Below are 27,703 nucleotides of genomic sequence, written 5' to 3' on the forward strand. Positions count from 1 at the left end.
AATACTCATTACTGTCTCATGGGAAACAATCCTAGTAGTCCCTTAGTACATTTTATTCTGAAGACAGGACAGGGTGAAGTATATGTAACTAGAGACTTTGCCCCATTGAAATGGTCTGAGCAGGACCCATTCAATGAAAAATTTAAGACAGGGTTGGATTTGGTGTCCTCATATCTAATAAAGAACCGGTGTTTTCATGTTGCTCTCTAACAAGATCTCTACAATTTGACACCTCCCCGTCCCTGCAGTGTTAATGAACTCTGAAATGGCTCAAAACCCATAAAATGTGCACCATTAAAGCAACCTGCAAATATGGATCAGAATTGTGATTTCTTTGGTTTAGAGAACTCATGAGGGACACTTTGCTCTACCAATTGAAAGCACTTTTTTGTCTTGAACATTGAAGTTAAATAACTTGTCAAAGTAGGCCTTAAAATCAGGTCTTCTTGACTCCTTTTCCCTTAGATCGCCCGATTTCCTTTCATAAGGGGAATATCCACACCCAGATATCATTTAGAGCTTCTTTACCTACTGAGTTCATCTGCTCCTAAAAAATGACCGTTGGCATAACATGATTACTATTAAAGATCAGAGTACGGGAGTAACTATCCTGAACATACTTCAAAGTACGAAAAGTCATTATGAACTGTTAGTAATAGTATGGATTGCAAATATACTTTTCTTGAGATATGTTGAACCACAACCAATAAACTATTCTATTAACTAACAGGAAAATAAACTTTACCTTTTATTTTTCTTTAAAAGCATTTGATGCCTGCTACTAGACCACGCACTCCGCTGAGAGAGCCAGCTATTCAAGAGACTGCTGTGGACCTCTGGATTCCTTCTCAGGTACGGGAAAGAATTAGTAAATGATAAATGGTCACTACATTTGCTATAATGACTTCTTGCCAAGGTTATTTGTATTTCAAAAGGATGGCTTGTTAGTAGAAAAGAATAAGTGTATTAATGATAGAATTGAGGTCAAGATTTTTGGGGAGAGAAGAGATTCCCAACATCTCTTACCCTATACAATAGAGATATCTACTTACTTTACTCACATGTAAGTCAGACCCTGGGTCAGTGGATTGAAAAAGGCTGAGAATGACTCTTCAACAAAATGCTTTGATCTATAGTCCAGATTATTTTGAACTTTATTGCTTGAATCTTATTCCAGGGAGAGTTGCTATTTCTAATAGGCAGTGTGCAGTGAAATCAAATTTTGATATATGAAGATGGGCACCCACCTAAATAAGTCACAATTTCAAATGGCAGAAAGTTTGTAAAGCAATACAATGATATTACTTTTAAGTATAAACCACATCACAAACTAGTCTCATCACATCCTTTCTTTCCTTTAACCTGTAGATTCATAGTAGCTCTTAAGAAATCTTGTAAAAGGTTCTGGTCCAGTTCTCTGTAACTAGTTAGCTCAACTGAATAGACTGGTTAATGAAGCAAAATGCTGAGACCCATTTAATCTAGCTAATTTCACCCTTTATTAGACACAGTTTATGTGTCTAAATATCTAACTAGTTACTTGGAGGTAGATGCCATTGGTTACAAGGGGTCTCAAGAAAGAGGAAATGAATGAATACATATCACACCCATTAAATACTGGGCAGCTGGGTAACCTATTGGATAGAGTGGTGGACCAGACTCTAGAAAATGTGAGTTCAAATACAGCTTTACTGAGCAAGTCACATGACCTCTGTCTCAATTTTCTTATCTGTAACATGAGGGTGAAAATAATAGTATCTACCTCCCAGGGTTATTGTAAGAATCAGATGAGATAATAATTCTAAAGCATTAACACAGTGCCTTTCACATAGTAAATGTTATGTAAATGTTACTTATTATTAATATTATTACTGAAAAAAGAACTGAAAATACTTAGACCTTTAATAATGAGTCTGGTGCACCCTATTTGTATATTATTGTTTCAATGAATATTCTTGAGGTTTGTCTTTTTAAGTCTTTTAAAGTATTCCCTGGAGAACATTTTTATAATATGACATTATTCATTTAAGAAAAAAGGACTTGCTAAGCAAAATTAGTTTTCAAAAGAATCTTTTTCCAAAAGATCAAAATGTTGAATTACTGGATTCTCAGTTAATTAAGTTTTACTGAACTCCCCATACTGACTTAGACATTTTACTTCCAGGCCATTTCTGATTCAGGACCTAGGAAAAATCATTAGGGATCTGTTCTGAGGTGTGAACATAATAACACTTTCAACTAAATCAATATCCACAAAGGGCTCTTGGAAAATTACAGACAGATTCCTGACATTCTATATAAGACTCTCTTGTTGTAATGATAACAATTGCTTTCAAGAGAGTCTCATGATGTCCACCTATTCCTCCCAAGGTCCAATAGCTTGACCTCCCCAAGTAAATCCTGATCTTTTGGATTGATAGATAGAAGTAGATTAGTGCCAGGGACACCAAAATACCTCAAGACTGGAGAATGTTTAATCTTGATGATTCATATATGATACACTACCTGTTTAACTGAGTGCTCATGAATTAGTATATTTCTCATATTCCTTTACCTTTATAATATCAGATCTAAAAACATTAGCCTTTTGTCTATCTCGTTTTGCCCAAGATCCTTTTATTTGTGCTTTTGTCCCAGTAACTGGAAGCTTTTGTTATCTATGGACTCTGCCTTGTCTAAGTTATACTAGTATATAATTGTTGAGCTTAGGAGACAACCTATTGTAACACTGCTATGTAAAGATATAGAAAAAAGGAGTTTTCTACTCAGTTTATATAATCTATTATGCTACCTCTACAGAATTCAATCTATCTTCCCTGACTCCAAGCTCTTTTTGAAGCTAATGCTGGGTTATTTCAAATATATCATTAACTAGGTACCAAAAGATCCATTGGGTATGAAAATGGTGTAATTAGACTAGGCAAGATTACTGATGTGATAAGGGCTCCCAAAAATTCTATTAGCTTTCCATTTCCTATGAACATATTTGAGTCCATTCACAACCCTACTATCTTGATGTTTAAAGAAAAGTTTTGAATTATATTATAGGGACAGATTTGTGGGTTGCTATGAGTAAGTGATAGAAATGGTATCCCCATACAATTCCAAGACAACTGTTTAATTGTATGGAAGTAAAATGGGGAGCATGAAAGCATAGGTCAGCTATTCTTTGAGTGGAGAAAATCAATACAAATGTGTCCATTTCCTTAGAGAAAGATCAGCAATTTTGCTAAGATCCTTAGAAAATGTTTTAGGAGTACAACTAGAAATAAAAAACGGAGTTCCAAGTCAGCTTTTTATTACCAGTATGAATTTCACGAACCAAAGAAGATAAATCAGATCTCCCAGAGTCCATTTCCAATGTACAAGGTCCAGTAGATCCATAAACATTCACTAGAGCTACACTTCCACATCTGTACTGGCCTGTTTTATACATGCTACCTAGTATGAATTGGTGTCCATTTTCTTTTTCATTGCACAAAACCCATAGCATTCCATGATGGCTTTGCCACTGTCAGTTTTCAAAGTTCTATCCATGGTCAGATGTAGGATCCCAGAAATCAAAGTTCAGAGACAATATAGGTCTCAACAATAACATGTTCATTGTCAGAAACTCTTGGCTTCAAGGTTGAAAGTACCCTCAAGAAAGGTCTGATTCTCCTGTCTAGAGGTGATTTCAGGAGGGACAGCAAAGATCTTGAAACTTCCCGAAATCATGCGATCTAACATTTACTTTTCGGCAAGTCTCTCTATCTCCCCAATGGTGGCCCTTTACTGAGGCGTGCCCCTGAGAGTATTTACCTGAATTTGGATGAATTATGTGATTCTATTATGACTAGATAAAAATCAAGCAGAATTTTTTGCATATATGGTTATCATTTTAACCCAAAAATTGTGAGAACTCATACTTAACAGTTATTGCTCCTATAGAACTAACAGTAGAATTAAAATAGTGAAGGGTAGCTCTTTCCTAAGGGAAGCATGCATAAGAATCATATGAGGCTTGCTCATCTCTGACATTCCAGAAAGAATGGGTAGAGACATATAAGGGCTTTAAATAAAACCCAAATTAGCCATTAAAAGCAGTGGGATACAAAAATAAGTGTGTTTCCCCAATAGAGCTGATCTCTTTTCTTTATATAATACATTTTTCCACTGTTATATTCCCCAAATAATGAATGTGGTCATTGAGCAGAAACATACTGTGCCAAAAGCATTAAAATAAGACAAAAATAGGCTACATGAGGTCTTTTCCCAATTTCCCACAATCTAGCATACAAGTCCATGGTAATAACACTACTCAGACTCCAAGTACAGGCAAAGTCATAGTTACTACTGATATTCATCAATTATTCTTAGCTACAGTACTTACATAGGCATTTGCAGATCAAGATTGTGTTTTGCTACAATGAGAAGTAAAGAACATATGATACATTAAGGAACAACTCCTATACCTTCATCATATATGAGTTTCTTTTCAAAGAACCATCCCAGGAAGTTATGTGAAGTCTTGACCTAAATAGAAATCATTTTTCAGTTTTCATGTAATAGGGAGCCACTGTAGATGACTGAGTAAGTGAGTATTATGATCACACCTTCCCTTTAAGAAAATTACCTTCACAGTTGTGTGAAGGATGGATTGTAGCGGTGAGAAACAAGGCAAGGAGATCAAGTAGAAAGCTATTGCTAACTTCCAGATGAGAAGTGATTTGGGTTGGAACTAAGGTGGTGGCTGTGAGTGAAAAGGGGTAGAGGTGAAAGATCCTGGGGAAGTAGAAACAGCAAAATGTAATAACTGAGTTAGACTTGTGGCTAAGAGTAAGGGTCACAAAAAGTTTGACAGGACTGAAAAACAACTAACCAACAACAAAAAAGGATAAGAAGAAGAAGAACTAGAACTAGAAGGATGGTGATATTCTTCACAGAAGTAGCGAAGTAGAAGGGAATCTGGGAAAATGATGGATTTTACTTTGGATCCATTGAATGTGAGTTGTGTCTAGATCACCCAGATCGAAATATCAAATAGGCAGTCCTTGATATAATATAGAACTTAAGGAGAATGACTGAACTGGGTGTATAGACATTGAAGTCATTTGCAATCTGTGGTATGTTATGGCCCATGAACCAGCAAAGGAGCCTTAGGAGTAGTCAGACAACTAGGAGAGGAATCAGGCAAGAATAGTGTCAGAAAAATCCTCAGAGGAGAATGGAAACCAGACCAGTCAACAAAAATCTGCCTCTAAAACTGACAAGGAAGGTTAGTTATCTATGATAAAATAGAATTAATTCTCCTCTAGTTCAAACAAAACTAAACAAAAAATTCTAGAATCTTGGAATAGCAGCAGGTTAATATGTTTGATTCGGTATTTTAATTGAAGCGAAATTAATATAGCACCTCCTATTTTAAAATCATATTTCTCTTATCTTCGTTTCCATTAAGAAATTCATAGTTTGGATGATAATTTTTTTTAGGTTTTTGCAAGGCACATGGGGTTAAGTGGCTTGCCCAAGGCCACACAGCTAGGTCATTATTAAGTGTCTGAGACCAGATTTGAACCCAGGTCCTCCTGACTCCAAGGCCGGTGCTTTATCCACTATGCCACCTAGCTGCCCTGGATGATAAATTTTTACCAAGTAAATAAACTCAAGATTTTCAGGGACTTTGACTTATAACAATTTAAGACCTCTTATGGGGGGTGCAGCTATTTGGTAGAGTAAATAGAACACAGACCCTGGAGTCAGCAGGACCTGAGTTCAAATTTGACCTCAGATACTTAATAATTATCTAGCTGTGTGGCCTTGGGCAAGTCACTTAACCCCATTATCTTGCAACCCCCCCAAAAAAAAAGACTGCTTATGAATAAAGCAACCCAAAGATGAGGTTGACTACACAGGTTAGGACCCAGAATTGAAGTCTCTGCTCAACAGAAAAGGAAGATTAAGAGATGGGAATTATTGGAGAAATCATCCTCTTTTGATTGTATCCAATTGCATGAACCAATATGAAAGTATTCATGAGCAGCATTTTGAATTTCTATACATGCATATCCATTCAATAGGATCATTTCTATTAGGATTTTTCTTTACCCATAGTGGTTTCTCAATAAGATTCCTCAGGGTAAGGAAACGAGATGATTTTTTCCAAGGTAATGATGACCATTAACTTCTTCCAGGTGCCAGCCTCAGTATTCCCATCAGAGGTTACCCTGAAAAATGCTTTTAAGCTCCAAGTTACATAGAGAGAAAAGCCCCATTCTGTACCATGTATAATTCATGCACCTACAAAGTGCTAAGCACTTAGCTTTTGACTGAAAGAGCAGGATGTGGTTTTTGTGGTATGTTTGCAGTGTGTGATATGGAAAAGTATATGTTTTATGGAAATGTGAGCTGACTGTTTCCTAGGAGAAAGTTTAGATTAGAGCTTCCAAAGTTCAACGTAGAAGTCTTCAGTGTAGAATATATGTGGGAGAAGTCTTTGGTGGAGAATATTTTCAGGGCTCTCTTGGGAACAGAAGACACTTGGGATTGGAGAAGGTAGAAAGAAGTGGCAAAGTTGAATAGTTGAGTATAGTGACATATTGTCATAATAAATGCAAAAAGTTTCAGGTAACAAGGTAATAATAAAGCTTTAAAGCACAGAAATTTTCATGGGGAACCTAGATTCATCCCAAGGAATCTTCCGAGATCAAAGAAGGTTGCTAATAGCCATAGGACTTCTGGGTTATTTGGTTGTATGGGGGCAGAGAAGGGAAATGACAGAGTTTAAATGGCAGGGATACAGGGGGAGAGATCCTTTAAGGCTTCCTCACTAAAGGGAGGAAAATTAGACCCTTTAGTATTCTCTGTCCCATCTCCTCAGTCTCTCCTCTTGGGATAGAAAGGGAGAGATAGTTATGCCAAGGGGACATTTGGGGGGGGGTGTATACTTTGAGTTATACTTTATTTGATGACTGCAGTAATTAAATATACTATTTCATTTATTACAGCTTTAGTAGAGAATACTGGGACTTTGCAGTTCCATGTAATTTCTCTGATCAAGATATTGTCCTACAGTTTTAGAAAACTATATGAGATATGTTTGCCCACACTATGAAAATTTTAGTTTCCACACATGATAGACATTCAATAAATGTTTGACCTGAATCAGAGGCTTCATCAAAATAGAAAATTCCCATTGTGGAAAAATTCTGTTACTAATACCTTTTAAAAACTCATCTACAACTTATTATAGTCTTAGGTAGTTCCTTGGGATAATGAGAAATTAAGTTACTGTTCATCCCTCTTTTTTAAGCTTTTTAGCTTAACTTCTTAATTAACAAACATTCATACATTACTCTTTTTTCTCCCACATGAAAAAAAAGAAAAGCAAAACCCTTGTAACAAATATGTACAGTCAAACACAATCAGATTCCCACATTAGCTGGGTCAAAAAGATGGGTTTCGTTGTTTCTCTTGGGGAGGAGGTGGGTAGCATTCTTCATTATGGGGGCTCTAGAATTGTGGTTGACTATCACAGTGATCAGCATTCTTAAATTTAAGTGACTTTTCCATGATCCCTCAGCAAGTATGTGTCAGTGGCAGAATCTGAAGCCTTCTTCCTATTTCCAGGGGCCTGTTATCCACTTAACCAAGGTAGTTATTATTTTATTACTACTAAAAATTAGTATTAGTCATTTGATAAAGAAAAAGACTTCTACCAAATAGCAAATGGATGGTATCCATAAAACTAGAAATACTCACACTGACTTTTAGCCCTTACTAATTCTATCTCAATGTGAATGGAAGGTAGAGTGATAAACCTCCATACCTTGAGGCACAAACATCATTTGTAAGGATGGTTTTGGAGACAATGTGGACAGTGCTGATCATAATCCATACCCTTGTGACCAGACTCCCAAGCCCCAGCTAGTCTTGTCCTTTCATAATGTCAATATTTCTGAATGTTATAGTTCTTTTCACAGAGGAATAATACCTCTTCCCAGATTGCATTTCCCAAGTGTGGTCTGACATTCCATTGAGTTCTATGGCATGTTAATAGACCATGGCAGCATGGCAGATGGGTAACAGTCCATAGCCAGAAGGCTTGTGAGCACCCTGAACTGAGAAATCCCCATTGTCACAACAGATGGTGATCATGCCTTCAGAGTTGTTGAGCACCACAGGACTGGCAATCAACTTTTTAAAAGTTGATAAATATGTCATTGGTGTTTGCTCACTCGATGAAGATTATAGTAGCAAATATTTATAAAATTTCAAGGTCAGTCTATTCCCATAGTAATTCTGATGAATCACTTGTAGTTTGGGGGCTTTCTAGGTTTCAGGAGGAAAGCAGAAATGTTTCATTATTTATCCTAAACTTTTGAAATAAATCATTGCCTCCCATCTATGTGGGCCACTACTGTTGCCCATGATTCTTCATGCAGTGCCTAATGTCAAAACAAAATTTAACTTAGTTAAATCTGTCCAGACAGCTTTTCACCTCTTTCCAAATTCCATGACTTATGTGTGTGTATGTCTGTGTTTTTAGCCAGCCCTTGATGACCTATAAGGTTGATTTAGGGAACCCTGTTTATTTACTTCCAGTAAATCAATAAAGAAGCCCACACGGCACAACCTGGAAAACATATATGGAGGTCATGGGAATGATAACTTGTATAGACATGAATGCAGTCATGATTCCTCTTAAGTCTTTGAGATGCCATGTGACATCTCATGGATGTTGAAAAACCAACCGGCATGCAAGAGTGACTCTCCAAAAGCCTGGCTTATCAAGTGGAGAGCTAGAAGGGATCTTAGGCCTTGTCTAAAGAAGTCACAGAAAAAAACCCCAATATTGGAGAAGGGAAAAAAGGTAGATTTCTTTCCAAGTGAAATATTCTGTTTTCCAGACAGACATAAAATTATTGGTTCAAAAATAGCAAAGAATAACAACTATTTCCGTTAATTTGGCTATGAGCTAACTAAATTTAATGAGGGTTCTAGAAGAAAACTCTTATCCGTCTATATCAGTTTTAACAATTACAAAATATAATAACTCTTTACCATTGTAAAATAGAGTCACATTTTTGTCAGGAAGATAAGGCGAGCTAAAGAGGGAGATAAATGATAACCTTTTCCAAAAGAGTGATTCCTTGGTGTGATCATTTGAAATTTCTACCAGGAATCTTGGGTAAACCCACTGCCCACATAGGATAGTTATCTTCTGTGTATAAAAGTGTATGGCAATCCCTGGTGTGAAGTTGAGTTGATATCGTCTGACATTACAACATCTATTTTCTGAGAGTACAGTGACTCTTTCATCCTGTGTGTATTGATATAAAATGACTATTTACTGTGAATACACTCAGTGTCAAAGTTGTAGTGGCTGGTCTCAGATCTTTTGGACCTTGATGTTTTTCCCTTATTTTGTTTTCTATTTATTTGTACTTTGAAGTGGATCAGTATTCTCTGGGACTGTTATTTCTGGCTGACATTTCCCATTTGTCTACATCCTAGAGCACAGTGCTCTTGCCATCTCTTACCTTTTCAGGGCTGGTTCTACAGTTATAGAAAATTGAGGATAATAACCTTGAAGAGGTTGCTCACAATGACACTGTCATTGGGCCTTTGAAAAGTAAACCTCTGGCCAGGTTTGAGTTGATTTGTTAAGAACTTACTAGGGGGCAGCTAGGTGGCACAGTGGATAGAGCACTGGCCTTGGAGTCAGGAGGGCCTGAGTTCAAATGTGACCTCAGACACTTAATACTTACCTAGCTCTGTGACCTTGGGCAAGCCACGTAACCCCTTCATCTTGCAAAACAACAACAAAAAAGGACTTGCTAGAGGGAACCTAAGAAACTCATCAGCAACTTTATGACAGTGAGGCAGAGTACCTGATTTACTTAGCAAAACCTGTTCTCTAGTTGTTATTAGATTGCTCATCAGAGGAGACCATAGCATTTCTTGTGACTGTATTGTCCAGTAATTTATTAGTCAAAAATAGCCTACTTGTCTTTCAAAGCTGGTAACAATTCAACCCAAGAAGTTTGCAAGCATTTGGCCCATTTTTTCCAAGTCCACAACCAAATAAATGAATTTAGAATCAGAAAATAAGTAATTAATTGTGAAAATTTCTTAGAGATCCATGGTTTATAAAGAATCCAGACAAATGCATAAGACCTAAAGACATTACTCAATAGATAAATGGTCAGAGGATAAGAACAGAAAAGTCTCAAATGAAGAAATACAAGCTTTGCATAACAGAAAGTGACAAATCAGTCAGCAGTTTAGTACGAACTTGCTCTGTGCAAGACACTTCTTAGAACACAGCCTGTCACCTAGTAGGGGCTTAATAAAAGTTTGCTGATGTTGTGACTCACTCTGACTAGTGTAGATACCACTTAGATTCCCTGTGATCATCTTTCTTGCTTTGAGAGGGATTTTTATAACAGCATTAAAATATAAATTATTCTTTTAATAGTGTTAAAGACATATCTTTGAGAACCAACATTTCAAAAATTATATAATTTACACCTCTTCAAAAGGCATTTGGCCCTAAAACTTAAGGTAAAGAAATTTTTTGTAGTAAAAGTACCACTTAAAAATCTTGCAAAGGAAGCTGTGTAAACTCACTTTCTCTACCACAATCCCTCAAGTAGGATTTCAAATTCAAGATACCAAAGGAGATAATGATACCACCCATGGAGATCAGGGATTAGCATATTTTCTACTTGGGGGAAGTCATGGGAGTCAAGAGAGAGTGATGGTTGGAGTGAATGGAGACTTTCATTTCAATCCAATTTTAATGCAGTAAATATTTGTTAAGGGTCTACTATGTGCCAGATGCTACTAAGTACATGGGGATATAAAGAAGAAAAAGAAAATACTCCTTGCCCTCAAGGAGATGTTTCTGATCTAATGGAGGAAGATGATATAGAAAAGAAAACCTGGGAAGTTTTTGCTCTATCTTCCAGTCCTCCTATCAGAGCTAACTGAAGGTACGGATGATGTGTGAGGACCAAAGCTGATACATTCTGGTGATAAACTTTTCCTGGCAACTTGATGCTGGTGGAATTGAATCCAATGAAGGCAGCTATCTGGGGTTGATCTTCTATGGGCAAAGAAAGAAGAAGCCTAACCCAAGACATTATCAGTTTCTAAGCTACTCAAAAGGGAGGAGGCCTACCCCAGAAGAGATACTTTTCTTAAGATGGACACCACAAAATACTACTGCTTTTCCATTCTTGACTTTCCTCTTCCGGTCATCTCATTTGCTCCCATGGCTACAATTACCACACCTTGGCAGGTTTTCTCAGTCCAAACATCCCATCTGACATCTGTTCTGGATTCAGTTTTACATTTCTACCTTCTTATGAGATCTTTTCAGAAAATTGCCTCATTGGCATCTGAATCTAATCTGAATCTAGAGGTTCTCTAATTTCTCATATCCAATTGATTTATAAGTCATATTAATTCTACTTCCATAATATCTATTGAATTGCTTCATCTCTTCTTTCATTCTACTACTGAAGCCCTAATACAAATATCCTTATCACAGGTGTTCTAGAACACTCCAATAACCTTCTAACCATTAGTTTTCTGACTTTAACCCTTGCGTATCTATAATCTAGCCCTCATATTGCTGTCACAATCATCTTCCTTATGCACAGATGTATGGTTATGTCACTCTTCTACTTTAACATTTTTTCCTGGATCCCTGATGCTTATCACATGAATTACTGAAACGTTTGTCTGCATTAATGGCCTTACAAAGTCTAACACCAGTTGGTCTTTACAAATTTATTTCCTTTTCTCTATATAGATTATGCTTCAGCAAAATCTTCTTTGTTGCTTTTTATCCTATATTATTTTTATTATAGTTACTGTGTGAGTGTCACTGAGGAGTTACATAGGAGTTACATATACTCCTACCAGACTATAGATTTCATCAGGTCAGGGGCTGTCTCATTTGAGCTTTGAAGCACCTTCAGTAGGTTTTGCATGCCCTAAGTATTTAATAAACACTGAATGCACACTGCTTGATCTATAGACAGCCACTGGCTGAGCTGGGACTTGATGGCAGGGCTCTCATTTCCCACTCCCCTCCATATCTACTTTTTTTACTGACTTCTATTCTAAATAAGAGGCCTAGAATAATTGTTGATGACAGCATGTCATCAGAACCTAGAGAAAAACAACTTAAAGTGAATCTAGTCTTGAGGACAACCACACATTTGAAGCAAAGTCAAAAGAGGAAAAGATAGCAGGTAAGAAATGCATCTTCAAACAGTTGGTGATAAAATAGCAGTTGAAAGTCAAATACAGAAGAATTCTAAGAACTCACTTGAGAATTTGAAGAAACAAACAAAACCAGATGTTTCCTATAGTATCTGAATCTGAGTTTCAGTGACAGAAGAATATAACAAGCTTTATAAGATAAAGAGGCCCCAGCAGGCTGACACTCAATTGTCCTGATGCATTTACACACTAGGAGAGGATATTTCTGTGGCTGCCAAGGAAATGCCCTTGGTTAGTGTCTCTTTGGATGGAATATGGTGCCACTCTTACCTTGAGGCCTTTAGCAATGAATAAAATTATATCTAGCCTCTGATTCATGTTTACATGTGACTATGTAAAGTATGACTTTGTACACACAAACACACAAATCATCTTTTATCCAGAGGTTCAGATCACCCACATTTCTATCATATTGCTTTTCTGAATAACTCCCAGCTCCTCTTGGATCCATGGAACCCATCACCACAAGGAACACCTGATCCTGAAGTGGATTCTGCCGAATATGTTTGCTGTGACTTCCTCCCTGTGGATATTTTTGTTTCTATCTGGACTCAATGTGTGTCAAGATCTATAAACTTGATGCTAATTTCAGTGAATTCCTCTTATTTGTATTCAACCAATTTTATCTTTCTCTTCAGTAATTTGTCCTCTAAGACAATGTGACAAGGCTGCTGGGTATGCTGAGCATCTCTAATGTAGATAAGAGGCCAAGAATGATTTCTTTTTCATCTTGCAACTTCAAGAGTTGCTTATTTGGGGCAGTGACATTGACATTCAATGTCATTTCCTACCATGGTTTGCATCATTATTACCTGTGATTCTGAGATGAGATTTTTTTTCACAATTTAATAATATTTTGACTTGAGAAAAAGAATTGTGTTGGCCTGTTGGCTTTGGACAAATCTATGCTGCAATGGCTGTGTGTCTGTGAAAGGGAAGTGATGCATTTTTTAATGACTTTTGAGTCACTGACAGATTGTTTTTTATTATTTCTTGCCCTTTTTATAAGCAAGGTAGCGTGAACAGTGTGAGAGATCCAGGGAAGACAATCTTCTGAGCATTCCGTTTCAGAAAGGTTAAACAAGCATATCTTTTCCACAATGAATATGAGGAATGTTACTCTACAAATACACTTTATGAATAGTACTATTCTTGAAAGCTAAAATAAAAATATCACTTACAAAAATAGGATAATTAAAGAAAAAACCAGCATCAAGATTGCCTTGAAGGAGATCAGAAAAGCCTATGTTAAGTCCTTTAGCAGAAAATCTGTAATTCATTAACCTCTCAGAAGTGGTGTCCCCATTTTTAATAAAAACTACAAGCATTACAAGCCTACAGCCAATAAATAGATACAATCATTTTTTTCTGAACCCAAATGATTTTGTGGAGCTCTGTTAAGTCTTACAGGTCTCTAAGCTACCATTTTGATAAGTTAGGGGAGTGAATGCAGTTTTCAGAGATACCTAACTTGTTCTCAGGATGGTTGAGCTCTGGGACTACAGGCATATTGTGTGCTTATGTGTGGAAGTATATAAATATTAAGTGCAACTACCAGTTCTTATAAAGTTAATATTTCATAGTACCAAATTAAATATATATGTGTGTACGTATTGTTTAATGATATAGTTATAATTTCTTCATTTACATTTGATGCCATACAGTTTGTAAACATATCTCCTCTCCCTCTTTCCAAAATAAAATCCCAGTAACCCAGGCATCTTAAATCATACAATGTCAATAAATATTAGGCCAATTGCTTTGAGGACCATAGAAACACAGAAAATTAAGTCCTGGAGGTCAATGACTTCTGCAAGGTCTCCCAAATAATTAATAGCAGACCTGGGGTTCAAACCCAAATACTTTGCTTCAATATCCAATATTCCATTCACTATTACATAGTATTTACTCATCAGTGACTTAGGTTCCCAGAGTGTCATTCATTTCTTCATTCAATCAATCAATGTATATTAAGTGTTTGTTGTGTACAAAATATTGTGCTGGATAATGGAAGAGATATGAAGTTTAGAAAAGGCACAGTTCTCCTTTCCTAGAGCTTACAAATTTCTTTGAGGTTATTAGACACAAATACAGATGATAATAATGCTGTTATCAAAGTCCATTAGGATATTATAGAAGTATCACATGTACTTAGTAATTACCTAGCCATGTGGCCTTGGGCAAGCCACTTAACCCCATTGCCTTGAAAAAAAATCTAAAAAAAAAGGATCACATGAATCAGAGAAAGAAGGTTGTCCACAGCCTAGGGGATTAGGTGTAACCTTCTGGAAGAGATGTGTTGATATTTAAATAATGGGAAGAATTTATCAGTAACACATTTAAGCAGACTTCACTCTATCTATCTTTAGATGAAGATATTGTTCTGATTACAAAATCATTAAATACAGGGATTAGGTAATCAACTAGATTAAAATTGTGTGCTCCACCATAACCCTACCTAGTGTGAAAAAAGTAGTAGAATGAGAAATATACACTATACTGGTTACAATCTTGAACAAGATCATTTTTTTCTCTTAGTGGATCTCTCCTTATTCTATTAAAGTTTCTGCTTGAGTTCTGATTCTGTGTGGACTTCTGGTTTAACTCACAGTACAGAAGTATAAAAGAAGTGGAAATAGAACCCTAGTCTCATAACTTTCATTATTTGCTGGCTGCTTTGGAAACATATCAAGTAGGTAGGTATTCTCTTTCAGTTCATTAGCTTCTCACACATTGATTCCCAGATATTTTATCCATTTTTATGGTCATTTTGAATAGGAAATTTTTCCCTCATGCTGTGTCGAAAATGATTTTTTACAGTGTTTCCTGCCATTGCCACCCCTCCCCTGTCCTTTCTGTAATCACGTGGATCTTCTGTGGGACATACAATTCAAATCAGTTTAACAATGCATTGAGCTTAGAGAGTAATCAAAGATAGTAACTAGTGTTCAAGTGTGTAGTACATACTATAAATTTGGAGGACCCCAGAGTGGAGAACATCAAAATGGGGAAGATTTCCTGGAGGATATGTATGGCCTTTGAGCTGAACCATAAAGGTTTCATAGGATCTTAACTGTGGGAGGAGATTGAAGATGGATGACACTGTTGGGTATGGAGATTGGAAATTGCCATGGTTTTTGTTGTTTGTCCTTCATTTTTGAAGGGTACTGTTGAGATCTCAGGGTGATACCTTGACTCCTGTGTGAATTGAATGTAAATGAAGTAGAGTAACACAAAGTCATCATTATCTCTTCCAAAGTTATTGAAATACAGTGACAGTTTAAGTAAAACTATAGGAGTAGAAATAAACATAGTATCTTTAGCAGTCTTTAGTCATGAATTGAGGATAATACCCCTATAATCTTCACCCATCCCACCAAGACGATCTCATTTATCATCTTGGAAAAGTCCCACACACAAGCGAGCAATGGGATTACTCAACAGAGAAGTGTGTAAATTTCTTGTATTCCCTGCTGAAACCTAGGCAGTCGAGTTCCCAGTTTATTGTGTAATTCCATAAAGAAGCTACTAATCATGTCAATTGCTATTAAAAGCCCAGAGTAGAAAGACCAAATCATGGACTTGAAAACTTTCATAATACTATCTGAAGAGTTCAACTAATATTAGGAAGTGGTGTTATTGACAAAAATTTTGTAGAAAATCAAATCATAATTTTTCCACTTTTATATTAACTTAATGACAAGTCCAAAATGAGGATAAATGATCCTCTTTGCAAATTTACATATTCCACTTAACAGGATCTTATTCAATGAAATTGATCATCTTATTGAAATTTTGTGTTCTTGGATAGCAGGGAAAGAAGTACAGATTTTAGTTTCTACTTTTACTTCACTCTAAGTGACAGAAATTCAGGATAAGAGTGAACACTAGAAAGAAAAAGTTCTCTAACTCCTGTGCCTATCTCATTCATTTTCTAGACCCCTATCTTTGATGTCTAAGGAGGGAAAATGACCTGCCCCATTCATTCTATTTCTCTTGAAAACTGTTATTTGTCCTTCATTCTCAAAAAAGACCATGGGTTGACCATGATTAGCATGTGAATTGGATTTGATTGTGGTGGGGCAGTACTAAGTCACCAACTGTACTCACTTTCTCCTTCAGAGCCATTTTTGACCAATGGTCACATATGAATCTGGATGACTGGAGATGGCCCGGAATGGACAGCTAGGTGATGCAGTATATAGAGCACTGACCCTGGAATCAGGAGCAACTGAGTTCAAATCCACTCTCAGACAAATGACACTTACTAACTTTGGGCAAATCACTTAAGCCTAGTTGCCTCACTGTAGCACAGCCACTTCCAAATCCAGTCTATCTAGTGTTCAATACTAGAATATTTAAATTGAAAGAGACTTTCAATACCACGACCCCAATTTTGAGAGAAGGAAAAACTGAGTCCAGAGGGTTTAAATGATTTCCCCTATATTTATATAGGTAAAAGTGATATTGCTAGAATAATCATCCAGCTCTTATGACTCCTCAGTATTTCAAGTCTTGTGATGGTGTTTTTGTTTCTAAAATTAAAATACCAACTGAAACTCAGTATGTATCATTTCACACCAAAATGAATTAAAGCCCTTTTCAAGTTTAAAAATCTAGAAATGTTGATGACTTTATTGCTTTGAACTAATGTACTGTGGATTACACTGGGTAATTAAAGTCAATGGACTGCAAGCACTAGGAATTCTAAAGATAGATGACATTTCTTTCTCATGCCAAAAATTAAGACCACTTCTGAAATAGATACATTTATGCTGAATGTTTTCAAAAATTTTAAGTAAAAGAATATTAGTCTAAGCATGATAATAATAGGAAGGAAATATGCATTAATAATTTTTGCCACAAATACACACACACACACACACACACAAGACTGACATAAGATAATTGATATTTTCTTCTTATGGGTCCTAGATTGAGAGTCTGAATTTCTGATTGGTTGCTCTCTCTTTCCCTTTCTGTTTTCTATTTCTGCAACTGCTCGATGTCTCTGTCTCTGTCTCTTTCTCTTTCTCTAGTTCTCTACCCCCTGTCCCTTTTTCTGTCTCTATCTCTCTCTACCTCTCTCACCTTCTCACTGTTTTTGTCTCTGCTCCCTCTTTCTTTCTCATTCATGTTTTTGTTTTACTCTATCTTTATTTGTCCATTATTCTGTTTCTTGTCACAAAGGTTTCATAAAACCTATTGTCGTCTGACACAGATTGGTACTCTCTGGGTTCCCATATATAGAACTGTTAGAAATTTGTTAGTAAGTATTTTGCTTCAGTGATGAAGAGGTAGTAGAGACCTGGAAATGTATTCTAAGCCTTTCATTTGACAAAAGTCCAAGTTCTTTTTTCCCCTCAAGTCAAAGTTCTAATCCTGCTATGGGAGTTTCTGCAAGTTGCCAGTGTTATTGTCCAATATCTTGCGACTGAAAAGAAACCACATGTCTCAAGGATACAACATTTGTATTCTCCATTGCTAGTTCCACTGTAGTATTGGAGTCAGCCAAAGGAGGATATCTGTCACTGGTTCAGATTTTCTTATTTTTATTTTGCCACAACTATATAATATGATGAGAGATATACCAAAAGTGACAACTGAGAATTCATAGTCAAATTACTGCAATCTTTCATTCCCTTCTGCTAGAGTGGTGAGTGAAGACAGCAGCTTTAGGCATATTTTCAATATATTTTTTCCTTCTTCCAGTATAGGAAAAGTTCATTTGTCATGGATAACTTTGTTTAGCCTAGAAGACTGAAGTGAGAGTATTAAAAAAAATCTCTTAAAAAGTCATTTTCCATCTAGGACAGAGGTTTTTTCCTCTAAAATATGACAATAAACATTGTAATAGAAAAGAATCAAGTAAGCAGGTAGTTTTTATGGTTTGCTCCTTCTAGATGTGGTAGAGACAAACAGGTATGGGGGTAAGGTATCATTATTTTGTTCTTTTGCATATAAGGCTTTAATATTCTATATACCCTTGTTAAAAGGGAGCAGTTGTTAAGTTGGATAGAAACAAATAAAATTTATTTCTATAAAAGAAAAACCACTACCACTACATCAAATTGCTGGTTAAGGTTAAGTGATTGAATTAAAGAAAATCTCCAGGATGACTAATGAAAGGAGAAAATTCTCTTGAAATAGTGACATTGATTTGGGCTCTTCATCACACTAAGATTATTGCTTATATTAAACCTCCAGAGATTTGATCAAACTTACGTTTTAGCCTGTATAGTTTTATAGAATTGCAATACTGCATTTGCATGAAATGCATACCATTAAGCTTGTCATCTTTATTTTATATTCATTGAATTCAGCAATGAGGATCATGATTTCAGAGGTGTAGATAGGACATTTATAGGACATGATCTAGAGTTGACCTCTCCAAACACAGTTGATGTCTTCAGCAAATATTTTAAAATTTTTCAATAAAAATTGTTTTCTTCAGCATTTGAAATTTTAACAAAGAAAATATTATCAGATTAGGTCATTTCTTCAGAGTCATTTGACTTATTTTAAGTCTTAACAGTTAGGGATAATAACTCCACCAAAATGACTTAGCAAACAAATAGCTGGCCATCATCTAAGATGCCTAAGGGTAAAGCGACTGGCCTAGGGTCACACGACTAGTAATATATTAAACTAGGTCTCCATGATTCCAAACCCAGCAGCACTTTATACTGTCTGCACCCCCCCATTCATATTTTCATATAAGTACATACACAAAGATAAGTCAATACAGAAAATTTTCATTTCTTATAAACATTATTTATCTATGAATTACTTAATACCCTCATTCCTGTCTAAGGATGTAGTAATATAATTTCTGAAATAAAATGGAGACATTTTTGGTACGTGTTCCCAAAAGAATTTGAATGTGCTCAGATTCATCTTGGCTTTTTGACTCAACTTAATTATATTCTGTTGGAATGCATTAGTAGATTGGTATCTAGAGAATAGAGACTTCATGGTATGGTGTAAAGCATTATGGAATTAGGGTTTGGGGGGAGACATGGGCTGTAAGGAGGTCTCTGATAAACTATTTCTTTGGTGTGATCATAGACAGGTCACTTAAGCCCACTGAGCCTCACTTTGCTCAGATGTCAAATGAGGGTAATGATACTGGTGGGACCAACCTCCTTGGGGTGGTTGAGACAAAGAGCATTTTGTGAACCTCAAAAGCTTTTACAAATGTGAATTCTTGAAAAACTCATTTGCCTTCAATCCCACCCACCCCACCCCCATTTCTGCTGAGATAGTACCCAAGGAAGCATGAGTCCCTAAGTCCTCCTGACCTTTGCTGTGCAATAGGAATAAGTTTCTGACTAGAGAAGTCAGCATCTGAAAACTGCAATACTGACTTGACTTGCATGAACATTATGCAGTGCAGTTTGCAAACACTAGATGGTGCTGTGTACAACTTTGTTCATGTCCTCCCTTTTCCCACATAGCTAAAAATAACCCCAAATGGCAAATTCTAAAACTGACCCTTTGCATTGCCATATGCTTCTCATTAAAAGGAAGCTTTTTTTCTGAAACCTGACTGCTTGATTGTTTTCTCTGTCCTCATCAATGACCAGGGTCTTATGAGATTGAGGCAAACCATTTCCTTCAGGTTTGCTGTAGACATGCAGAATCCAGACCAAATTAAGAGAGATTTGGTTCGAGTTTTTATAATTATGGATAAACCTGATGCAACTGAGTGTTTTAAGTTTCTTTTCAATGACTCCTACCAAGATCAGCTAAATTAAATACTAAAATTTAATAATTCGTATTTATATGAAAATCACTAGAAGGTACAGTAGGTAAAGCACAAACCCTGAAGTCAAGAAGACCTGAGTTCAAATGTGGCCTCAGACATTTGGTACTAGCTGTGTGACCTTGGGCAAGTCACTTCACCATGAGTGCCTCACATCCAGAGTCATCTTTATGACTGATTCCTATGCTGATTCCTATCTGGCCACTGAATACAGATGGTTTTGTAGGAGAAAGTGAGTCTGGGGACTAAGCACATCTTCCCCCACCCACCCAAATTCAATTCATGCCATGGTATCTTTGAGACCAAAGGACAAAAGCAGCATCAGCATCATCTCACTGTCATAGAGCTGATAATGTACTTAAATACAAGACTTTCCATTTACCCCTAATGAATTTCATCTTCAATTCAGCACAATGCTTTTCCCTGTCTAAGTTGCTTTAAATATAAACTCTTCCATCCAGTGTCAGCTTGCCCTCTCAAGTTTGGTTTCATGTGAAAATCTAGTGAGTTTACATACCCTCTATGCTTTTATGTTAGTCATTGATCAAAATGTTGTCCAAGGACTAATCCTGGTGGTCTTCACTGGAGACCACCCTGTTGTTGCCACTGGGCAACCAATAGCTACTTCTTCAGTCTAAGCATTCAATCATTTCTGAATTCATCTGATTATATTATTATCAGATCTAAATCATTCTCGTTCTCTCTCTCTCTCTCTCCTCCCTTTCTCCCCTACAAATAGTAAGATTTTTGATGTCCATGTAAACTATAGCTCAGCATCTTCCCCATCCATGTTTAGGAATCTTGTCAAAAAAGAAAAAAAGACCTGAGTTTGTCACACCCTCTTCTTGATGAAGCCATGCTGGCTTTTTGCAATCACTATTTTTCTCTAAACATTCATCAATCATAGCATTAATAATATTTTCATTAATTTTCTCAGGAATCCAAGTCAAACTCACTCGCCTATAGTTTGAAGACAGTATTTTCTTCCCCTAAGAAAAGCAGAACATTTCCCCTTCTCTGATCATTTGATTGACAGCTAGTACACTGCAGTGGATAAAGGGCTGGGTCCAGATGAGTAACACTCATTGTCTTGAGTTCAAATGTGACCTCAGACACTTACTGGGTAATCCTGGGCAAGTCACTTCAACCTGTTTGCTTCAGTTTCCTCATCAGTAAAATGGGTCAGGGAAGGAATTGGCCAACCACTCCTGTATCTTTGCCAAAATGAGGGGGTCACAAAAATGGAACAAAAATCATTTAGTTCCTGCCCCATTTTCCATGATGTTTCAAATCACTGGCTAATTTGACAGAGCTGTGACAGTGGCAGTCACATCTGCCAGGTCTTTCAGCACCACCTGAGCATGGAGTTCATTTGAGTCAAGTGCCTTGGATTTATCAAGGGCAGCTAGAAACTCTCTCTTTATTTCTCTTGACTAGATAGTCAGAGATATTTTTCTCTCCCTTTTAGGCATTTTTGCCCTGTCATTTCCAGTGTAAAAGTCATTCTCCTTTGAGAGAAAACAGAATCAAAAATCATACATATACACAACTGAATGAAAAGCAGTTTGTTCTGATCTCAGAAAACGATTGTTCTATCATGAATATAGTGCCTTATATATGATTGTGTTTGACACTCTACAATCGAATTACACCATCTACTGGTTTCCCAAGAGAATGTGACATTTAACAAATCCAGGTTGCTGTGAGTAAGGAAATCATTTTAATATAGTTTCATTTCAACTATATCTTTATTATGTATTTGTTTTTATTGCATATTTTCTAACTTACGGATGAAGTATTTCTTTTGACGGTGTAAAAGAATCATCATGATTTTATGCATTTTCATGGCAAAAAAAGGCTAACCGTTGAAGAGACAGGATAAATCAGAAAATTAAATAATCTTCCAGGATGTCGGAGTGGTATTTGATTTACTCCTTCACACCTCCAGATTAGTTAGCTTTCAAATAAATCCTGTTGAGTAATCTAAAGGCTACTCTATTCAAAACTAGGAAATAAATATTTTCCTTTTTTCCTTCTTATATCATATGCAGAATTCTACACTATGAAGGTTTGATTACATGCATCCAAATCCTCTTAAGGTTTTGGCTAACATAAAATCTTAATTATCAGGTAGTTTTATCAAGTTTGGGAAGGAACAAATCAGGAATAGCCCCATCATCATTTTAGCTTTTGAAAATATTTAGGTACTTTGTTTTATTTTATTTTAACTGTCTCCTTTGTGAATCTGCTTATAGGATTAAAAAAAGCTTTATTTCTCCTACTGCATTAGAGAAGGCATATGACATTCTTACTTTCTAGCTTTTCTTAAAATTTTTATTTTTTTAAATTTCATTTACCAATAGTCTTCTCTTGAGAACAATGCTACTTTCATAAGTAGGTCATAGAGAAACCCACGGAGCTCTTGTTTTTAAAGAGTGAGCTTATCATCTCAAAACTGTGTATATTAGGAATCATACAAGGAACTCATCAAACCCTGAATCCTCCTGGACCCCTAAATCTAAGCAACTATCAGGGGAAAAAATTACATACACACAGGTATAGATTAGTTGCTTAATGAAAAGAGGAAAAGTAAACCCATATTTTATATAAAAATCTTACTGTTTTTGTTAACTGAAGATAAGAGTATTTCAAAGAAAAGCTACTAGAACAAACAAGAAATGCAAACACAAAATGGTACCATTTTCCTTGTCTCAAGTTGGGTCTCCATTCACAGCTTTGAGGGATTACCAAACACGATGAATGGCCTCAAACCATCCTGAGTATTTTGCATAGTTGTGTTGATTCCTAGCTCTCCAGCCTGTGTTAGGATTTCAGTAGCAGGAGCAGGTCTGTTGCCAGTTGCATCACAGATTCTGCCAATTAGTCTGGTTTGCCTTGACCTTAACACAGCATGGGTTTTATGAAGAAAGGTACAGGCATGTGGGCAACAGCAGTGGGGATTCTTTGTATTGAGGAAAACCCCAAGAAGCAGTTTTAATTTTTTCCCCTTTACTTCAGAAACAACTCTTAATTCTCCTTACTTATTCCATATTGCTCTTAATTTGAACATCATTACTACAGAAAATTGCAGCATTTTTTTGTTTCTTCTGTAGCTTGTTAGGGTCAGTGGGGCAGGATACAACAATTCAAGAATAGTTGTCAATTTTCTTCCTACTCAAAGGGAAGGTGAGGAAGAAGCAGCCAGCATTTGCAAGAACCAATTCAGAAGGTTTTTAAAAAGAACCAGGTCTTACATTAAGTGGTACCCAACCCTGCACCTACTAGAACAGGTTGTTTTTTGTTGTTGTTCTGTCATTTTAACTTGTGTCCAAATGTTTGTGACCCCATTTGCGGTTAGCTTGGCAAAGATAATAGAATTACTTGCCATTTGAATGGGTGCCTAAAGGCAAAGGAAAGCAATGCATTATTTTGTATTGTTTTCTTTTTTGCAAGGCAATGCGGTTAAGGGTCACACAGCTAGGTAATAACTAAGTGTCTGAGGGTAAATTTGAAGTCAGGCCCTCCTGACTCTAGGGAGGTGCTCTATCCATTGTGCCACCTAACTGCCCAAGCAACATATTGCTGAGAAAGCAGAAGCTTCTTGGAATGACCAAGGTTGAGGAAGGAAGCATATCAGTCATTTTGAAATACAGTTTTTATAGGTTTTCTATTTCAAAGTATTGCCATATATCTACAAATCCCATGATTTTATTGGTGTATTTGGATGCATAACATCTGGAGTAGAAAGAAGAATGATATTCATGCTCTCTCCCTTCTCAAAATTCTGTTGTATGCTTTTGTCTGTTTGAATATTGTAGGCTTCCAATAGGATATTAGCTACTTGTGGGCACTGTTGAAACATAGCATCTTCTCCATAGTTGGCTCTCAATAAAATTTTTACTGGGATAACTTCAGAGTACCATGGTGGATAAGAGTACTTGGTCTGAAATCAGTAAGACTCTTTTTCCTGAGTTCACATCTGGTCTCAGAAACTTACTTAACTATATGGATTTGGACAAGTCACAACCTTGTTTGCCTCAGTTTCCTCATCTCTAAAATGGGCTGAAGAAGGAAATGGCAAACCACTCCAGGATCTCTGCCAAGAGAACCCCAAATGGAGTCACCTAGAGTTGGTCACAACTGAAATGACTCAACAATAACAGCAATATGTTATTGAATTATATTGAACAGAAATGTAAGAATATTTTAATCTGTGTTTGAGAATCCAAGTACAAACTAAACTCTGCCAGAATTCACCTTACCTCTATATTCTAACATTTCCTTAGTTAATATTTTCTCTCCATATATAGACATAAAAATTTAATTAAAAACCTACAAGGAGAGGAATAATTTAACATTTTAAGGAACACAGATTCTTTTTTCTGTTGACACTATTTCCTTGGTTACACTGATCCAGCTAATCTCTACAATCTAATCATTTACTTACAACTCTATATATCTCAATTTCTCAAGGAAAAAAGGCAGCATATGCTCTTCCTTAATAGTATTCTGTTACCCAAAGACATTCAAGACTTGTATACTGTAAGAATTTCATAAAATAACTCAGCCTAATGTATAAGTATCATCTCTTCTGACTTTCCAGAAAATAAGTTAAACTAATATTGTTTGAGGCTGACACGACGAGCAATGTAACATCTTGGAATACCGCAAAAATGAGTGTTTGATGAACCTGCATCTTTTTACGGAAATAGTTCCATTATTTTAAAACAAAAATATACATACATCATGTTATACCTTTATGATAGAAATATCACTGTCAGGATAAGTTTCTCCATTCTCTGGTGAATATCTTGGTGAAGTGTTAATAGGTCCCCAAAGAGAAAATGAACTCCCATTAAAAAGTTTTCTTATTAGAAATCTTCCACAGCATCTATCTGAATTGTAGAATTGAATAACTCAAATCTTGCAGTGATTCACAGGAAAGAATCTCTCTCTCTTTTTATTTGTTTCTTCCATAGCAAAGACAAGTTCGTCTTCCAAGACAGCCAGGTAGGCAATGATCACATGACCCATTTGAGGCGTTACAATTTGTCAGTTGATGAAAAGTTAATCATATAAACAGCAAAACCTGGCATGATGTTGATTCAGCTGAGGTTACAATCAGATTACAGCTGAGGTACCAAGAGCCAGAGGGTATGTGGAAGTAAAAGAAAACTATTATTCCCCTGTCCTCATCCACATTTATTTGTGATGAAAGAGCTCACATCTAAGTGAAGGATACAATTCCTCGCTTTCATGTTCGGAAATAAGTCTACTTAATAGGATCATGCTTATTTATTTGGGGTTTTTTGCAAGTCTATGGTCTTGAAATTCCTATATAAGAAATAGCATACCATATACATTTGTTGGATTGTGTCATAAGAGGAAAGATGGGATGGACAGCTAGAGGTCATAGTTGATAAAGAAATGGTTTAGGAATCTGGAGGTCTCATCTTCCTGGGTTCAAATCTGGCTTTAGAACAGCTATGTGATCTTGGGCAAGTTATTTCATCCTGTTTGCCTCAGTTTCCATGTCTAAAAATGAGGTAGAAAAGGAAATGGCAGACCTCTCCACTATTTTTGCCAAAAAAAAAAAAAATCTCCAAATGGATTCACAAAGAGTTGGACATGATTGAATGGCAAGGACAAAAGAACACTTAATAGTTGAGCTAAATTTTTCACCCTGGTCTTCCTGATTGAGTCCAGTGCTTTATTCATTCATTCTGCTACATAGCTTATTTGGGACACTTGTAATATTTCACACCTTAATCATGCCTACTGCAAATTTGAATTTCTTATTGAGCTCAGATTATAGGTTAATGGTTTATCACCATTTTGTATATAATGGTCTCTCTCATAGAGGTTCAGTCTTCCTTCAGTCTTCTCAGTGATTCTGAATTCTTAACATTTCCTCCTAAATCTTATCATTAGTACTTCGTTCAATTTCCTTTGAACCTTCTCCCAGCTTTTGCCTTTCTTTAGGTCCTCAGCTCCCAGAATGGTGTCTGCTCTAAGGATGCTTAAGAAATCCTTACTGGATTAAATTGTGCTATACATTTACATATGGGTTTACATTATATGTATTTTCCCACAGCATAGGAAGATTTGCATACTGTGCACACTACCTTGAAAAGACAGAAGGACCCAATCGGCTTCATCTAAGTGCACATAGAAACAATGATCTCGGTTTTGTGGCCTCACTTGTGATTGTTGTACTTGATACCTTTGGCTATTAAACCTTAATATCCTTGTTCTAGATCAGTATGATAACATTGGAGACCTGATTCTGTTTTCTCCTCTCAGTCCCCAGTTATACACAGCCCTGGCCCTTGGTCTCAGGATAAATGCCTTTGGCAGTGGTTATCTCAATTGTCTTCCTGGCAATCATTTTATTTCAACCCGCCAGACTGTGTATTCAAAGATTGGCTATTTAGTCATCTTTCTGGAGTTCATATTCTATGCAAAAACCAAAGACTAGAACTAGGAACAAAGGTTAATTAAATGAGTAGTTTGCCAATAGTATCTATAATAAGTAAGAATAAACAGTAAGTGGTTGTTGTTTGATTTAATATTCATTCAAACTGGTATTGTTCACTCAATATTTTTTTCCACTTTGTACTTAATTGAAAAATAGAGTATCGTGTACAAGTCCTCTAGACTAAGCCCTATCCATGTTGTAGTATTAGTTGTATTCAAGTGTCTAAACCTGTTTTTATATGAGCAACATAATGATTTTAATACTGGTCTTACACATCATTTGTCATTTCTGTGACAAATTTGGTTTGGCATCCAATTAAACAAATTGTCCCATTAACTCCAACTGTATCAGGAGGGAGTCTATGCAGGAACAATTCAGCTGAAATGATACTGTTTGCTGCATTAAACTCTCAAGACATTTTTGATGACCTTCTGGTAATCAAGTCCCTTTGTATAACTTCTAGTATACGTTAGTGAAATTTCCAGTCAAGTGAAGAAAGATTTGAACCTTCAGCTTATATATTAATTAACCCAAATTTCTAATTTACAGTTTCATGTAACTTACCTACAGTACTTTGTCCATTCACTGAACTTGCTTACTATACCTCCCCTTCACAATTCTGTATTCCCTGATATTGGATTAATTGAATCATACTTAAGATGGGAATGTCACATCTTTTATTTTTCCAGTGAGAATAGATTTTAGGGTCATAAATATTAAGTTGGAGTTCCCTGCACTTCAGTTTTTAAGCTTGCAAAACCTAAAGAAAAAAAGCTGCCCAGTGGGATTCCAGTCTAGAGGGAGCTAATTTTTTGTTTCCAAATAACTCTTTTCCAAGAAATGGCAAATTTATTTCTTTAATAAAAACACTGCTCATTTATGTCCCATGGACCTTAAGACCTTTCTTTAAAAAAGGATTTTACACATCTACCTCTGTACCAGAAAGACCTCATTATCCCACCAAGATATACTAAATGATTTTTAGAGTCCAGTAAACAAACTTTATTAAAAATTCTTATTATAATTCATTAGAATTTTAAGATCATATCCCACCCTCACACCACTTAGCACAGCTTCCTTCTTTTTATCTAAATGTGCATCTCTCTTATATGCATTGTATTAACACATTCTTGTTAAACACATCTATAGCAAATTATACCTACTAGTCTTAAGTTAAAACATCT

General features: G+C 36.2%; 1 protein-coding gene across 1 annotated transcript in view; it reads left to right on the top strand.

The window, feature by feature from the left end:
* LOC141502154 (protocadherin-11 X-linked-like) overlaps positions 1-27,703 on the top strand; it is a 550,716-nt gene that overhangs the window by 243,689 nt on the left and 279,324 nt on the right. Inside the window, exon 6 of the mRNA XM_074206744.1 lies at positions 766-852. Coding sequence (XP_074062845.1) covers positions 766-852 — 87 coding nt within the window. The remainder of the gene's footprint in view (positions 1-765; positions 853-27,703) is intronic.

Source organism: Macrotis lagotis, chromosome X (genome assembly GCF_037893015.1).
Source record: "Macrotis lagotis isolate mMagLag1 chromosome X, bilby.v1.9.chrom.fasta, whole genome shotgun sequence".
NCBI classification, from domain to species: domain Eukaryota; kingdom Metazoa; phylum Chordata; class Mammalia; order Peramelemorphia; family Peramelidae; genus Macrotis; species Macrotis lagotis.